General features: G+C 48.6%; 1 protein-coding gene across 14 annotated transcripts in view; it reads right to left on the bottom strand.

The window, feature by feature from the left end:
• MTSS1 (MTSS I-BAR domain containing 1) overlaps positions 1–16,340 on the bottom strand; it is a 145,435-nt gene that overhangs the window by 8,645 nt on the left and 120,450 nt on the right. For 9 of the 14 annotated variants that reach the window (XM_039853958.1, XM_039853962.1, XM_039853949.1 and 6 more), the window contains exons 7-11: positions 14,533–14,544; positions 7,186–7,343; positions 5,847–5,954; positions 4,490–4,587; positions 1,997–2,207 (exon numbers count right to left, since the gene is read on the bottom strand). In XM_039853958.1, the coding sequence (XP_039709892.1) occupies positions 1,997–2,207; positions 4,490–4,587; positions 5,847–5,954; positions 7,186–7,343; positions 14,533–14,544 (587 nt within the window). The remainder of the gene's footprint in view (positions 1–1,996; positions 2,208–4,489; positions 4,588–5,846; positions 5,955–7,185; positions 7,344–14,532; positions 14,545–16,340) is intronic. The other 5 variants (XM_039853963.1, XM_039853950.1, XM_039853960.1 and 2 more) reach the window with 1 other exon arrangement.

Raw genomic sequence — 16,340 nt, 5'->3', positions numbered from 1 at the left:
CGAGCAGACTGTCGCTTGGCGTTCATTTCTACCTGGTGTGGCTAAGTGGAAAAATGAAGGGGTCCTGCCCCTCGTAGATGTGTGGTCCCTCCCTCCCGCCCTAAACAAAGGTGACATTCCTGCCATTGGGAGATTGTATTCCCTGGCTTATGTGATTTGTGCAATTTCCTTAAATTTCCCCTCTACCTTATAATTATAAGCAGCTATAACTTTTTTTTTTTTTAAGATTCTTCTATGAAATTCTGCAGCATCCCGAGCTTATTAAAACTACCCTAGAGCTCCTAGCCAAGCGCTTCTTGGGCAGAGGCTCTCAGGTTTAAGGAGATCGCGCCACGCCCCCTTCCGCCTCCCTCGTCGTCCCCGCAGGCAGAAACACTCGACCCCGCCTGATCCACACACAGACTTTGACGGGAAGGCGGAAGCGGCAGGCTGTCTTTTTTTAGAAAGGATGTCAGTGTGCAAGACTCGGTTAATGTGTCAGTTGATTAGAAACACACGCAGAAGTATGCTGCACGTTAGGAGCCAGTCCCTGCTCTCCTTCTAATCATTCACACTCCGCTTGGGAGACACGCAGGTGTAGTTGAGTGCTGCACATGGTGGGGACGGACAGGGGACAGGGGACAGGGGGGTGACGCCTTAGAGACCAAGCCAAAGCACCCCAGCTGGGACAAGCACATTAAGCGGAAAGCCGCAGCTCTTGGCCTAGAGCATTTCCGTCTGAAATCGAGTCTCCCAGAGAGACAGAGAGAGGCCACAGTCTCCTGAAAAATGCCAAAGGGGGCAGGGAGCCCCGAGCGGCTCTGGTTCACCAACATCGACACGTCGGGCAAGGAACCTCCTGGTCTCGGCTCCCCAAACGCCTCAGCTGCTTCTTCCACAGGAAGTGCTCCCCAAAACACTCTCCCAGAGGCACCTTATGGCCGAGATAGAGCAGAAAGGGCTCTGGACCAGGTGTCAGAAACCCTTGATTCAGGTCCTCGACCTGCACGTCACATAATTGTGCTACTCAGGCAAGTCACTTACATCTCTAAGCCTCTGTTTCTGCAACAAAATGGGATGACAATACTCCATGTGGTCGTTGGAAGGACTACACAGATAAGATATGTAGGAGGGCCTGGGATGGGGCCTGGCAACAGCAGATACTCAGTGACTGTTAGGCGAACTGGATACTTGGATAAACAAGACAAGCACGTGACCTGAGTCCACAGGATCTTGGGCCAAAGGCTGTGGTCAGCCTCAAAATGGCCACCACGCTCACCAGCAGCTGGCGCTGTGAGGGCATCCCAGATGTGTGGGTTTCCTGCTGTGTACATGCTGTGCTGCTTACTGAATACGGCCAGCCCACTGGCACTAAGGGAGAGGGGACAGAGAGGGGGGCCGGGGAAGGGTGTTCTGACGCCTGGCCCGGTTCCCGCCTTCTGCTCTGGCGAAACCCGCTGGGCTGGACTGGGCCTGGCCCCACTCAACCCAACACCCGCTTCTCCCAGAAGCAGAGCACCGACAGAATCAGCTGCACGGGCTCTGCTGGCTCATTCTCGTTCTCAACCCAAATTGATAAAAGGAACTCAAGAGCTACAAGGAAGCTGTTCCACGGCAGAATCTCCACCATGCGGAGAGAACCAGAGGTGGGGAGGGAGTCACCAATGTGCAAATGCCCACTGATTACAGCGTCAGCGTCATGCTAAGCCGGGCACTTCCTGGGATGCCAGACAGTGGCCGAACCTCTTTGAGTCTGTCCACTAAAGTGTGAGAACTCCCCAAATCGGTGATGACTCAACCAGCACCACCACGAACACAAGCCGCTACCCCACCTGATAGTAGTATCACTCCCCCGGGGGAAAAAAAACAGAACTAAAGATGAGAAATTAAACCAGAGGGCTCTCCTGTCAGATGACAGAGGCCTCCAAGCCAAGGTCCTTCTGTGGTTCTAGCCGTCGACGCGGGGCTGGGCATCAGGCCGACAGCGGCTCCTGCAGCCAAGGACAGGCAGCCTTACCTGGTTGGGGGCCTCTGGTGGCATGGGGGATGGTGACTTGGACTGGAAGGCGTCCTGGGATATGAATCCTGAGTCGTGGGAGGACACGCTGGACAGCCGCACGGGCGCCTGCTGGGCCAGGTTGGAGCTGCGGCAGCGGTAGTGTGAGCTGGGGGAATGTGAGTGCGAGCCGCTGGACCGCGAGTCGCTGCTGTTGACGCTGTTCAGGCTGCTGTGGGGACAAGCAGAGTGCGGGCGGCACGGGGGTCAGGCGAAGGGGGGAGCAGACAAAGGGCAGGAGGAGGAGGACGATGCAGTGCCGTCCGCATCCTGCCTCGGAGAAGCAGCGCGAATGGTGAGATGTGTTTTAAAATGCCAGACTATTAAGCTAGTAAACAAAAGGTGTTGTTTTTTTTTTTTTCCTATGTGAACAAAGGGGAAAAAACCAGCTGCCAGGATGCAGTTCTCTGATGGTGCAATGAGGTGTCCTCAGGATGGAGGCCTGTGATTCTAAAGGGTCAAGTGCTGCCCAATTCTGCTAGGTCATCAACCACCAACGCTAGGGGACTTGATGTCTTTGGCAAGAAAAGAGACGGGGCTGATGTTATCTGTCAATCTTCTCGCAGAAACCATGGCTCTAGAGCAAAACCCACGAAGGCTTCAGTGTGACCTGGAGAGAAGGTGCAAGTGTCGCCCTTGGTTGGACCATCTGGGTCCAAGAGGCTTAAATCAACTCAGCCAACCATCGCAGTGTTGGTAGAGGCACCAACAGACGTCTCAAGGTGATTTCATCCTAGGTGAGCCTGGTTCAAGGCCACCGTGAAGAACATCAGCTCAATGTATCTCTGCCAGTGTCTTATTTTTTATTAACGAAGTTGATGCTTTAATGAATGGCTTTAACCTGGTCACAACTGTTTGTTTCTCTGTTAAAATATCTGTGGGCCTGGTGTTAACAGCACCCCTGGGACAAAAGGCAGGCGGCTCTGCCTGACTGAAGTCAAGCAAAGCTAAGCCATTTGCTTCCGAGAATAAACAGTAAACAGAATGTTGAAAAATGATACATATACTTTGAGTGTTCTGTCTACATCCATTTCCAGTCATAAGAAACATGCTCTACCCTCTATGTAGTAACTCAGACCATGAGAACCAGAACAAAGGGCAGCTGCAGAAGCATCGCAAGGGGGGAAACAAACAACCCAGCCTGGGGCTAGAAAGGTTATGGTTTCTGCTCCTAATCCTGTAAGAGAGTCTTGTCAAATTTTGCAAATTCTGACAGCTAAGAAGGTGGACAGGGCTGTGTGGCTGTTCTATACTGGAACTGCTTGGTGTGCATGTCCTGACAGACACAGGGGACATCGCTGTGGAGGAAATCACTGCAGCTGCAGATACTTATCACAAGTTGTGCCTTCCGCTCCCATCAGCCAGACAAGGGCATCTGGGCACTGATGCTGAAGCCACTACAACTCCACTCCAGCAAGCTCACGGCTGATGCTGTCAGCGCAAGAGAATTTCCTTCTCAAACTAAAACTAGAAGAAGGAAAAAATACTCATGCAGCTTTGCTTTATGCTAATGAGACAAAGTTTCTTTGGGTACCAGCAAAACAAAATGAAATACCAGCAAGAGATACATCATATACACGCCCACAGACACAAGGATGACATGAGACCAAGCAGTACTCTTAGGGTGTAGAAGGTCAGGATGTAGCACCTCAGCTCTGAAATTCTTGCTCAGTGTCGACTGTACAAACTCAGATGTGAAACACACGCCAGGTGTGTTCAGAGACATAACCACACACAGATTCTGCAGACCCATCCTGCTCTTTGCGTCAATGCTAATTCACAGGAAGCGGAAATCCATTTGGCTTGGAAACATCGAAGGAGGACATCATTAAGTCATGTGTACAGAGAAAGATAAGTGCTGCATAACGAGATGTCCATCCTTCAAAGACAGGACAGACTTTGCGGGCAGCAAGCCAAGAATGGTCTTCTAACAGAAAACTTCTAGAAAACAGTCTTGCAGCTAGCAGAATTATTCCAGCTGGTTCTGTGTGTCAGGAACAGTACTAGCTAGGAGTGGTGGTGGTGGTGGTGGTGGGTGACAGACCTAGGATTCCATTTACTTTATGAAACCCCGAGACAAAAACTGAGGGAAACGGATCATGAGCCACTGTCACTTCCTCCGTTTGTTTTGGCAGTGGCGTGATCGGTCTGTACAAGAGAAGGAACACCAAACGCGAATTCAGAAAGTGTGAAGATCCCTACGACACGCAGCTGCGAGAGAGCAAGCCCCAGCCACCAGTCGAAGGCCTGGTAGGGTTTTCCTTCTGACCTGGAACTAATCCGGAGACTAAAGAGTGAGACCACAATCATATGGAGTCTTTTCCGCTGACCACATCAGCATTTCCTGTTTAAAGTGAGCCATTCTAAGAGGTAAAGACCGGGCTATGGCTCACGCCCGCAGAAAGACAGAGGGATGCGTCGTCCGAAAGCAGGGGCAGAGCTGGCTTCACTTACCTGCAGACACTTGACTTGCGGGACATGGTGGTGCTGGGGGAAGAGGGTGGCGTCTGGTACGACCAACTGTAATCAGAACCTTTCAAGTCCAAAATCACCTGAGGGGACAGAGCCAGGTGGGTAAGCGAGGTGCTGAGAAGGGAAACGTGGGCCATCAAATCTTAAAATCCATAATATCAAAATTCTACCACCACTGAGAAAGGGGGATTTAAAAAAAAAAAGTTGTGTGTGTGTGTGTGTGTGTTTTAACTAAAGAACCACACTACTAATTCATTAATGTCATAAAACATATTTTTCTGAGATATGTAAAAATGTAATTAATTGGGGTGAGGGGGAAACATGAAATGCCATTCAAAAAAGAGAGGGAGAGGGAGATTTACAGTGACAGATAAACAATTCACGAGAGCCAATTACACCCAAGGCTAGAATTTACAGGATTTTTGTCTTATAGACACAAAGACAATAATGGTTTCAGGATTTGCTGATCTCACATTTTAGCCATTTGATCTGCAATGATCACTTGCGCCCTATTTGACCAGGATTTGATATTTTAAAATGTAACAGAATCAAGAGCCAATCAATTGTTTTATGGTCACTTCTGCGCCTGTCTTCCTTGCTTGACAAAGAAGTACTTGAGTGTAAGGCCTACCTTTCATTCATATAGTAGGTGATCAATAAATGTCGATTTATTGAGTGAATGCATGCATGCTGTGGTCTAATAAAAGCAATTTCATAGAACGGAAAATATGAGCTCTCCAATTTGTCTCCTGAGCTGGCTCTTGAAGGAGGCAATATGAATTTTATACGAAGGGCGAAAGCCAACATGTGATTCATCAGCCGTCCCCTCAAATATGTCCCTTTCCCCTTGATACAGTGTTAATGTCCCATGAACCAAATGAAGAAGCACCAACAAAAATAATGTTTTTCATAAGTTAAGCAGAATTCTCATGCATTACTTAATTAGAATGGTTGACAATAATGACCAAGGTACACCACCGTCAGGTCCCTGCAAGAACGTATTTCTAGAGGGTAGAAGGACAAAGTGGTTAGAACACAGGCTCTGGAAACTGCCTGTTTCAAATCCTAGTTCTGCCGCTAGGTAGCTAAGTGATCGGGTGAAGTGACTGCTCGGTGCCTCAGTGTCATCTCTGTCAAATGGGGTGATAGCGAAGATCCGCTGCGAAAGAGCTTCGAACGATGCCTGGCCCACAGCGCGCATCACCCACAAGGAATGCTACATATCACGGCGTGAGACACGACAGCGATTCGGAATGCGATCGTGCCTCGAGGAACCCTCGGGACCCTGAACCTCACCTCCTTGGTTTGCTCTCCTGAGTGCTCAACCCCCGACTCCTACCTGTTCACTTGAGGAGGGCAGTTTGTGAGGGTCCATGGTCAGGCTTTTCAGATCTTCTGATATGGTCTGAAGGTGAGTTATTTCCCCCAGCATTGAGATTTCTTCTTCCTGAAGGACAACAGTAATTCACAACATGTTTTCATCATGAGCGATTCACTTCACTGCCTTGGTCTGACTGTTTTTATTAGGGTCACTGTTTAACCCTTTTGACTTTCCAGAACTGGTGCGTCCTTGCTGAAGGCACTATCAGCCCTTTCTTTTGGGAAATGCAAGGGACAAAGAAACCTGTCATTATCATGGAGTGACCTGTGTTTCCTGGACAGTGGCGAACCAAAGCCAGAGCGAACGTGTGGCCCTTCCCTGCAGTGTCTGGGGGGCTGGCAGGTTGGCTCGGACGGTCCGCCTGTGTGTTCTCACATTGCTGCGGCAGAGCCCCCTCCGCGGGCTGAGGCTCTCCTCTGAAGTCATTCAGCTTCAAGAGAGGACACGATTTGGAGATATTTTGGTCCAGATCTGCTAGATCCTTGAGACAGCACGTGTGTTCAATAGAGATTAACTGCTCCCCTGCCCCCCACTTTCTTTCTTGTTTTTTTTCCCACCAGCTTAATAAATGGCGAGCAGCAGGAAGAGGGAACTACGGAAGAAACTGTCATTCACTTTACCAAACTGCAGAGCTGGGGCTGTGGGCCCGGCAAGGAGGGCCCACGGAAAAGCACTGCGCTCAGGGGAACAACTCATACTCGGGCACTTTGCCGGGGTGGAGGGAGGTGAGCTGCTGTCTTCATATCGGCTTTAAGGAGGTCCCCAGCAGAAGTTCTCAATTACGGTATGCAAACGATTTACTTAAAAAATAAACCGGATTAGATTCATCGAGGTTCTTCCCATATTCGTCTCACAGTCACTCCCTGGTATTCAGCTTGGCCAGTGGGTCTCAAAGTCACCAGGAGGGCTTATTTGAAACACAGGTGACCGGGTCCCCATCCCCAGAGTTTGGCATTCAGTAGGTGTGAATTGGGCTGGCGACTGCATTCCTAAGCAGTCCTGGGCTAGGAAGCATACCTTGAGAACCACTCTGCTAGGCCCTCTTCGTTTGGGGAGAAAAATGGAGCAACTGGCACTAAGAACCGTGAACAAGCAGTGGGCCAGGCAGCCACCAGCAACTCGCAGAGCAGCGCTGGCCCAGAGAAGTGCTTCACAGATCATGATTCCTGTCATGATTCCTGACACAGCAGATTCCCAATGACTCGACGACGGACAGATAAATAAAGGAGGTAAATAAATAAGGAAAGTCTCCTCTAAACTGGCCCTTCTGGACTTCTGGAACGTTCCACTAACTTACAATCACCGGCCGCAGCATCGAGATGAAGGTGCAGAACCGACCGCGTTCTTCAATCAAAGCCTTCCGGACCGCTTGCTTTTCTGTTTCCTCCAACAACAGGTATTTATCGTTGACATCTTGGAGAGCGCTGTCCAACTGGGGCTGGATGTCACCTCTCCCTGCAAACAGAACAGAGACCCAAGTGTGGCTTGCTGAAACACCAGCTCCTCAAACGAACCGCCCCTCTTCCCTGGGCTCCTTGCTGGAGCGGAAACCACAATTTTCTGAGTTTAAAAACGTTATTTATTTATACTCAGAGAGGATTTAAGGTGGCTGTTTTTCTAGGACCAGCCATTTCCAATTTCCAATGCCTGAAGGGCACACTGATCCTGGTTTATTCCTGACAAGAAAGATTCCCTGGGGTGACTCCTTCCGACTTGCCTTCTGCCAACAAAACCCCAGGACATGGCAGCCAGACCGTATTCTTTCCTCGTAGAAGATTCTGAAGAGGCTAAGGGATAGATGAGCTGAAGGCCTGCGGATGGCTCCAAAAACAGACATGAGCTAGCTTTGCTGGGTCAGCCTCAACCAAAGAGCCTCTGTTTAGACAGAAGTTTCTGTCCTTGAAGACAACGGTGGCAAGTGTCAGCTCTCCTGGCTCTGCAGCGGCCCTGGAAGTTAGTTTAATTCCCAGCAGAGAGTCCTGAATGCTCTTCCTATAAAACAAGGCCAGCAATAAAACCTACAGCAGACGTCCTGAAACCCGAGGGTGCAGTCAAGGGGCCAGGCCCACAGACTCCCCCGCTATGGGGAGACAACCATTTCTAGAGTTTAAGGTAGGGTGTTAACCTTTTAGATAGCTCTGGACCTTGCTCAGCAAACTGTCTCACAATGAGGCTTTTACGAGAACACCCCGCACCCACCGTCTGTGCACCTGTGTCGCTACGAAAGCAGAGTCGCTGCGTTGAGGACTCTCCGCCCGGGCCTGAGAGCACTTATAGTCGGGCCATTTAGAGAAAAGCCCGCTGTGCTAGAAGGTAAACACGGGCAAACGGGCCGCGTCGGAGGGAATGGCGACTGCAAATCTGATCTGCGGGTGGGGACGAGAGGGTGACCATCTGGGACACCGGCTCGTGGGCTTCCATGCTAGGCTCCCCCTGCAGGGGCTTCATCTCGTCACTGAGCCAGAGGATGGGTTCTAAGCTCCTTCGAGGCAGGCACTGGGACTCGGCGAGGCCCGCCCCCCGGCACGATGACCAGCATATGCAGCAAGTGCTCAATACGTGTTCAAGTGTTTCATACACAGAATATTAGCGATGGAGGGTCATCCAAGCCAAGCTGCTCGTGTTCTATAGGGGCCAAGGCCGAAAGAGGGTGAGGGCCGTGTCCAGGGTCAGTCAGGGAAATGCAGAAAGCCAGGGCGGAGCCCACACAGCCTGATCCCACCGTCCTCTCCCTGCCTCCTCGAGCTGACGGATGAATCCCACCCGCCTCCTACAAAGGCGTCTGGCCGGTCGCCATTTACCCCTCCTAAGAATCACACAGAGAACTTCGAATGCAACACATCGTTTGGTTTGAGAAGGAAAAAGATCAGGGAAAATTGCCTTGAATGTAGGAATATGTTCCGTATTTCCTTTCATAAGCAGATGAGAAAGCTTAATGTGGAGCAAGAGGCCAGGCCTCAAGAACAGCTCAACAGAAGAGGTCGTTGGATTTTATTAGGGAAAAGTCATTTCTGAGGCAAGGATTAAGTTCTAAGTTTGCATAAAGGGAAAATCGTATGGGGGTTAAAGGTCATGCTTGAAAATGCCTCAGAGGGCTCATAAAGTACAGTAAACACTCTGAATGCATAATGCATTAGTCTCACCTGCAGGTGAGAACACGTGCAGGATGAGGACAATGTGCAGCACTGAGCTCCACGGAGGGGTTCCATCCAACAATCACGTCAAGTAAGAATTTGCCGTTCGGGAAGTTTCCCTGTATTGTCAAGGGGAGCCTTTCACCCGTTCCTCCATTTAGTCACCACCTCTAGATAATCCTAGCAGTTCCTCTCGGTTCTCTATTCCTGCTTCAGCTTCTCCCCCAAGGACACAGAGAGCGTCACGCCACACGTTCCTCTGGCCACCACACCACAGGTTTCGCGAGTTGTCATTGGACAGGAAGCCTGGTCAAGCATTCTCCCGTTCTCCCTGGGGATCTGCTGAGGGTAGGGGGTGTGACGCCCACAGTCCCATGGACGCAAGCCCCAGGAGGGAAGACTGAGGTGTCACCAGCCCTATGAGAACTGTGGGTTTTCTCTCCCTCTATTTTAAAATGCTGGCTTGTGCACCTGCGTCCACATACGCCTGATGAGTGTGCGACGCCGCCCTGTGGCACGGCGGCTCTGCAATGCTGTCAACGCTGCCTGGCCTACGACCCGCAGCACAGTGTCTCGGGCCCTGAGGGGTGAGGCCACGTGGCGTAGGGCTGGTGTGGAGGCCTTCCTCAAGTCTCTCAATCTCCTCGATAATGTTCTAACCAAGTCTAGAGGGCTGCAGACCACCGAGGATGCTCCCGGCTTCAGTGGGGGAGGGAGGGAGAGATGGCAGGTTAAAATGCGTCATGCCTGACCAAAGCCACTAGGATGTGCTTTGACTATGGCAGCAATTTGTTATTATCAGTCTGTAACTATAAGAAATTAGAAAAAGGTGTATCTTTACTTCCTTTCACAAGTTATGTCTATCTGTAATTAATAACACTAACTTTTAAAAATATACCTACGTAGGAGGGCATGGTGGCTAGAACCCAGTGTTATCTAATCTCGTAAATATAAATTTAAATTATTCTTTAATTATAGGAAAGTTTTTTTAAATATGTATCATGTTATAATTAAAGGACCTTCAAATTGTATTATTCTAAGATAAGTATAATCTGCAAAGATGGCTGTAATTACAGTCACAGCGAGTACATTTCCACCCAGGATGTATCATAACCTAAAAACACAATGTTTTTAGGTTATGATTATTTCTTAGATTCACTAACATAATGTATAATTATATTTGTGAAACAACAACTGTGGAAGAAATGACTCCATGTCCCAGCTCGGAGCACTGGTTTTAGGGTACACTCATCCTTTCCGGTTGGGCCTCCCCCCAGCCATTGTTAAGAGTCACTGCCGACGCCTCATGGTCCAGCCAGTCCAGCTCCCACACGGACTTGATGCCATCCTCGCTTCCCCTCTGCTGTCAACAGCCTCTCTGGGCCATCCTGATCTCTAACGGCCCCTAATACGTCACCCCGACCGCATTTAGACCAGCTTGCCCAGAGCAGCCCCAAATCACGTTCGAAATGCAAATAATATCGCTTCTTGTCGAGAGCTCCCGTTTCTTTCACGAAAAGTCCAATGTCCTTAGCATGGCCCGCCCCGCGAGGCGCGCGTGGGTCACCCCTCCGCCTGACGCCGCGTGCTCCTTGGGCCGCGCTCTCCCCTCTGCCCTCCGCTCCGCGGCACAGGGCCTTCTCCGGGGTCCGGCTGCGCCCCGCAGGCCTCGGTCAGGCAAGGCCTCAGTCAGGCAAGGCCCTCCTGGAACTCTCTCAAGACGCGCTTCCTTGAGCTCCGAAGTTCCTTACACGCCTCCTTCAAACACTCGTCCCGGTACTAACTTTGTCTTTAGTTCTCTAGTTCTCTGAGTGATGTCAGTCTCCCCCACTGGTGAGGAAGCCCCCCAAGTGTTTCTGCTCGGCCCTGCACCTTCTCACCAGCACACCTGCCTGGAAGACGGGCACTCAGACATCTGAGATGAATGAGGCACAGAGATCACCTTGACCTGAGTTGGCTCGCCCGCCTCAACCATCATGCCCTTAAACGGCCTAGCACCATAAAACTGGCAAATTCCAGGACCGCCAGGCCGCCCAAAGGAGGGAGGAGGTGCCGTAAACGGGCTTTCCAGATAAAATTCCTGAGCAAAGAGCTGTTTGTGAGTTTTTCCATAAAATCTAAGCCATCTCGGTCTTGAGAATTGTTTTTCCACCGCCCGTTTCCAGCTCTTGGTTGTATTCATGCTGGAGAATTCTGATGAACAAAAGCCAGGAGCCCTTTACTCCCCGAGGGGAAATCATGAGATTATTCTTTTCACAGAAAATACTCTTGGATACAAGTAATAGGTATGGTGTCAGGGGCTAAAGTAGGGCTCTTAAAAGAGAAAAATTTGATAAAAAGAAAAAATTAAGTAGGGAGAGTTTACAAAGCTTTCTGTGATGAAATGACGATCCCACACTACCCAACATTTACAATTTATTTTCTCTAATCTTCCCATAATGTCCAAGGTAGGAATTAATATGCACTTTGGACAGAGGGCAAATCAGACTGAGAAAGGGCAAAGTGGCTTGCACAGGGCCACCGCGCCAGGACAGGGCACAGCCAGACTCCAAGCCCAGGCCTTCCTTGTTCAGAAGCCCCATGTTCTCTGCAGCTTCATGCTCACAGCACATAAACCCTGGGAACAAGGGAGCTACAAACATGCTACGTGGTAACAGCCCAATCGAAAAGCCAGCCGAGTGCGATTAGCACTATCTGGAACCTCCAGCTTCTTCATGCGCACACTGCAGCCCACACCAGAGCCTCGTGGCTGAACAAGGCAGCTGCCGTTTTCAGGCTAAGGGGTTTCCAAGGACAAACCCAGGACACACTGGGCACTGCTGTCAGAAAAACAACCAATGTCACTTCTTTTCCTGAGACAGATGTATGAGGAAGCTGTCAGAATCCCACGAAATGACTTCCATCTGCCCCCGACATACAAATACTGTATTTCACTCTAAGATGCCCATTTTTCATAGGTTTGCACCTCGCAAATCAAGATGCGTCCTACAATCAATGGTGTGTCATCATAGTTTAATCAGAAAGTTTTTTTCTTTTTTCGTGGTTCAGAAAATAACGGTCTGTCTTACAACAGATGGTATCTTAGAGTCCATGAAATGTGGGATATAAATACTGAAATACAGGATATAAATTCAGAAAGGGGCTTGCAAAGTGAAGCTGGAGATCAGAATTTGAAATGGAAAATTCCTTTTTCCAACTAAAAGGCGGCCTTCCTTATCCCTATATAAATCCTGTTCTACTCTTAATACCCTGCAGTAGTTTTTGATTGGTTCCCCAAAGTGAAAACAACCAGAAATCAAGATATTTGATAAGAGTGGAGGCTTTTTGACTTAAAAATTTTCAAACAAAACCAATTTCTGTTATTCTTTCCACATGCCGTGCCTCAGTTTCCACTCATGTGTAAGATGTGAATTACAGTCCCTAGCTCATGTAACTGTCGTGAGACCAAATGAATTCATTCATTTGGAGCATTTAGCACAACGCCCAGCACGAGGTGAGCGCGTAGTAAGTGACAGGTGCGTGAGCACGTGGTGAGTACCAGGTGTCATCATGGCCGCACAGCGTCTCTGAAGTTATCCTCCTATCACTGGGCACCTTGGCTGGGGACGGTATGCAGGGCACAGAATGCAGGGGACAGAATGCAGGGGACAGGAGGCAGGGCACAGTAGGCAGGGGACAGTATGCAGGGCACAGTAGGCAGGGGGACAGTAGGCAGGGCACAGTGTGCAGTGTTTTTTAAACATGAGCTTTCAGTTAGAGGTCCTCTCTGATCTATATAAATTTGAAAGATCCCATAATCCTTTCACTAAAGGAGGGAGTTTCGTCAGCAAGATAAACTAGTCTTAAGCAATCAGCTGCTTACCAAAGAATAAGATGAGACAGCTCAGAGCATAATCAGAAACTGTCCCAGTCCGTCCTGTGGCTCGCCATGCGTTGTGTCCCAAACAGAGCATTCTTGTGTCGCTGAGACAACTCCTCCTCTGTGGTCTGCCACCTGCCACCTGGTTGTCTCTCGCATTACAGCTCTTGAACCCATTCGCCTCTCTCTATCCCTGGGGCCACTTCCCTGAGCCCTGGTCACTGTCATTTCTCGCCTGAACAAAAGCCACTTGCTAACTTGGTGTCCAGTCTGACCACTATCTAATCCAAATATACACTGTTGTGGAAGAATTTTCTAGAACTCAAGATGTTTTCAAGGGCTTCAACATAGTCCTGAAAGTCTCTAATGTGCTAAAAAGGTCATGACTGGGTCCCTACTCACCTTCACCCAGGCCCGTACCTGAGGGAAGACGGAGGCGCCATTCACAGTGTAAAGCCTCAAACTACAGCACGATCTTCCACCTCCCCAGGCCCTGGGGCTTGCGGGGCAGGGACAATGGGGAGCGCCTGCTTAAAAGGCAGGGAGTGACGCCAATGCTCTGAAATGTACACTCTAAAATGGTGAGTTTTATCACAATAAGCAAAAAAGTGGCTGTCTTACCTGCCTTCCAAAAGGTACACTAAAAACTGCCCAAGCTGTTTCACAGTCACGACATCGAGGACTGAAAAGGGTTGTCATTTTTAAAGCTGGGGAACAACTAGCCCAATGTCATCACGAGGGGAAGTCGAGGCAGAGCCATGTCCCCCGCAAGAGCGGCCATCCTGGCCCCACCTGTTGGGGAAGGCCTGCGACCTGCATGGCTGGCAGATGACAGAATCCAGTTCAAATGGCACTTTGGAGCTGTGCAGTACCAATGCTCAGAGGACACTCAGGCAAGGAAACCACACGGGCGCATCGCGGACAGGCCTTTGCAGGACAGCGGCAGCCACGAGACGCCAAACGCGGCTTGAAGGTTTAGTAGCAAAATCAGCCACAGAATGAGGTTCAACGTTCGGTCAAGAAGAATCATTCTGATTATTGAATTTGAAGCTCTGATACCTTTTAAATGAACCATTTCATAAACTCTGCTGAAAAAAGAAATACTTGGATTTTTTTTAAATGGATTCTTGGTTTTGAAAAGAACTCAATGGTCCTGGGGGGAGGGGAGGGGGGCACACACTTAAGGATATTTTGCAAGCTTAATAAAACCAAATCTGACTTGGGAATTATTTTAAGGGGTTATGTACTGTAGCTCCACATGATCTGATTGTGATATAAATACACATATACATATATATACACTTAGATATATATGTATTTATAAACATATTTTATTTCCTGTGGAAAGGAGGGTTTAAATCACTCTGTATTCTTCTTCCCATGGGTCTAATACTGAATTATGATGATGCAAAGGCTCTTAGAATGTTGTGTTAACCCGTTAAAGGGCCGGCCAAACATTGAAGCAAGAAAATGATTGAAATACACGCACACACAATTTTCTGAAAATTATGGAAAATTAAGTAGGCACCATTGATTGTTCTGAGCTGGCAGGAGAACCTGGGCCACTAGCAAAGGTCTGGACAACCACAGAAAGCCCACGGCAAGGACCACACCGGGACCCGCCACCAGAGAGTCGGGATGGCACACTTACCGAGAGCATCCACTGGCGGGGGGCAGACGGTGAGAAAGTGCAGGATACACAATTGCCACAAAAAGGAAAATGATAAAGTCAAACTGGTATTCGAGCAGCGGTCCTCCCTTTCTTTCACGAGTTAAACAGTCCACGGCTTGCCAGCGAATTCACATGGAGGCGCTTAAACCCACACCCACGCTGCCTTCCCTGACTCACTAATACCCTTTCGTTCTCATCTAAACGGAAACCTCTCCAGCTAGTAATCGCCACCCCTGGAGAATGCGGGAGGTTTTTTTTAAAAAAAAAAAGACAGATGAAGAACACATTCCTATAAGAAGCCAATTAAGATGCTTTTACCAAGAAAACCTTTCAAGTGTAATTTCTTGTACCTTGAAAAGTAACCAGGAAAACCGAGGACACAGAGTTTAGCTGGGGTGGAAACGGGAAAAAAAAAAAAAATTAAGGAATTTAAAATTTTAGTATCAAAGCAAATGATATGCTAGTCTGGACCTCTGTGAGTCTGTTTATTAGGTTTATAATATTAGCTTTGCAGCATCTGGTGAAAAAGGATAGACTCAACTATTTAAATGTCAGGCTTAAGGGTTAACATTAAAATGTTCCAAGTCTCTCTCTCGAAGGAAGTCGCTGATAAACCTGCAGTTACAGATTGACACAGAAGGCTGTACCATAATTAATTTTTAAATTTAAATTAATAACAACACGAGAGGTAAACATGAGAAATAAGGCTTATGACTCTGCACGATTAGGTAACAAAAGGAGGGAGACAAAGCTTTTCCACCTGCAACCCTCTGACTTCCCCAGGTGGGTTGTGGCCAACTCCAGAACCCCAAAGGCCATCGGCTGACACCAAGCGGCAGGGAGAGGGCTCAAGAGACATCATTTGGAGATGGGGGCTACTGGGTCAGCCCCACGCCACCTCTCTACCTTCCTGCTTGTCCCCTTACCTGCCAACGAGGCTGTCTCTGCTCTGTGCCTCTGACCCCGTGCACTAGCCTGGAACTTCCAGAGGGTGGGGACGTCTCTCCAGCCCCCAACTCTCTGTCTAGTGTTGACTCCTAGAGGTGTTCAATAAGCCTGCCTTCCACAAAAACAGGTACATCCACCTGCAGCTGGAACACAGGCCGAGTTGCTCTAAAGTGATTCTGAGATAAAGTCTAACCCCAAACAACAAAAAAAGTATTTTCGATGGTAATATTTAAATACCACACATTAAAAATGAGCACTTTCCATATTACAGAAAAAAAAGAGTCAAAGAAAGAATGTGACAAAAGGTGATATCTATGGAGTGAGAATTAAGGTAAGTTACACACAAAAATTATACCCAATATGTGTCAGCCTATGTCAAGGGCAGTGCTAAAACCATGCTTAAAGGCACAAGGCCATCTGAAATTTTGAGTCAGAAGAATTTTTTTAGATCGAAGATTATAGTTTTCGAAAAAGGCATGGCAGAAAGCTGCTTGATAACTTCCTGAAAACATATTAAAAGGGAAATGATTATTTAGCTGCATAAATCAGATTCAGTTCCATCAGGACAAAAAAATGTATCCAAAGCATTCATCCATGCTACTATGGGGTGTAAATCTCAAATGACGGCTAACCCTTCATAATTCAGGAAGCTACCCGCTGAGGACAGGGAACAAATGGAGAGGCTTCTAGAAAAACGAGAAACTTCAGCTAACCAGACCCAAATCAACTGGAACTCTCAGATAACCGGATTCCTTCTGGCCTACAACCTGCAGAGTTTCTAGCCCTTTCTCAGGCCACATATCTAAGAAAGCAGGCTATCTTAAATGCTCACTCAGAAA

This window comes from Pteropus medius, unplaced genomic scaffold (assembly GCF_902729225.1).
Source record: "Pteropus medius unplaced genomic scaffold, Ma_sr-lr_union100, whole genome shotgun sequence".
In the NCBI taxonomy this organism is placed as follows: Eukaryota; Metazoa; Chordata; class Mammalia; order Chiroptera; family Pteropodidae; genus Pteropus; species Pteropus medius.
Note: the sequence above shows the minus strand (reverse complement) of the source record. Positions and strands in the feature narration are given on the sequence as shown.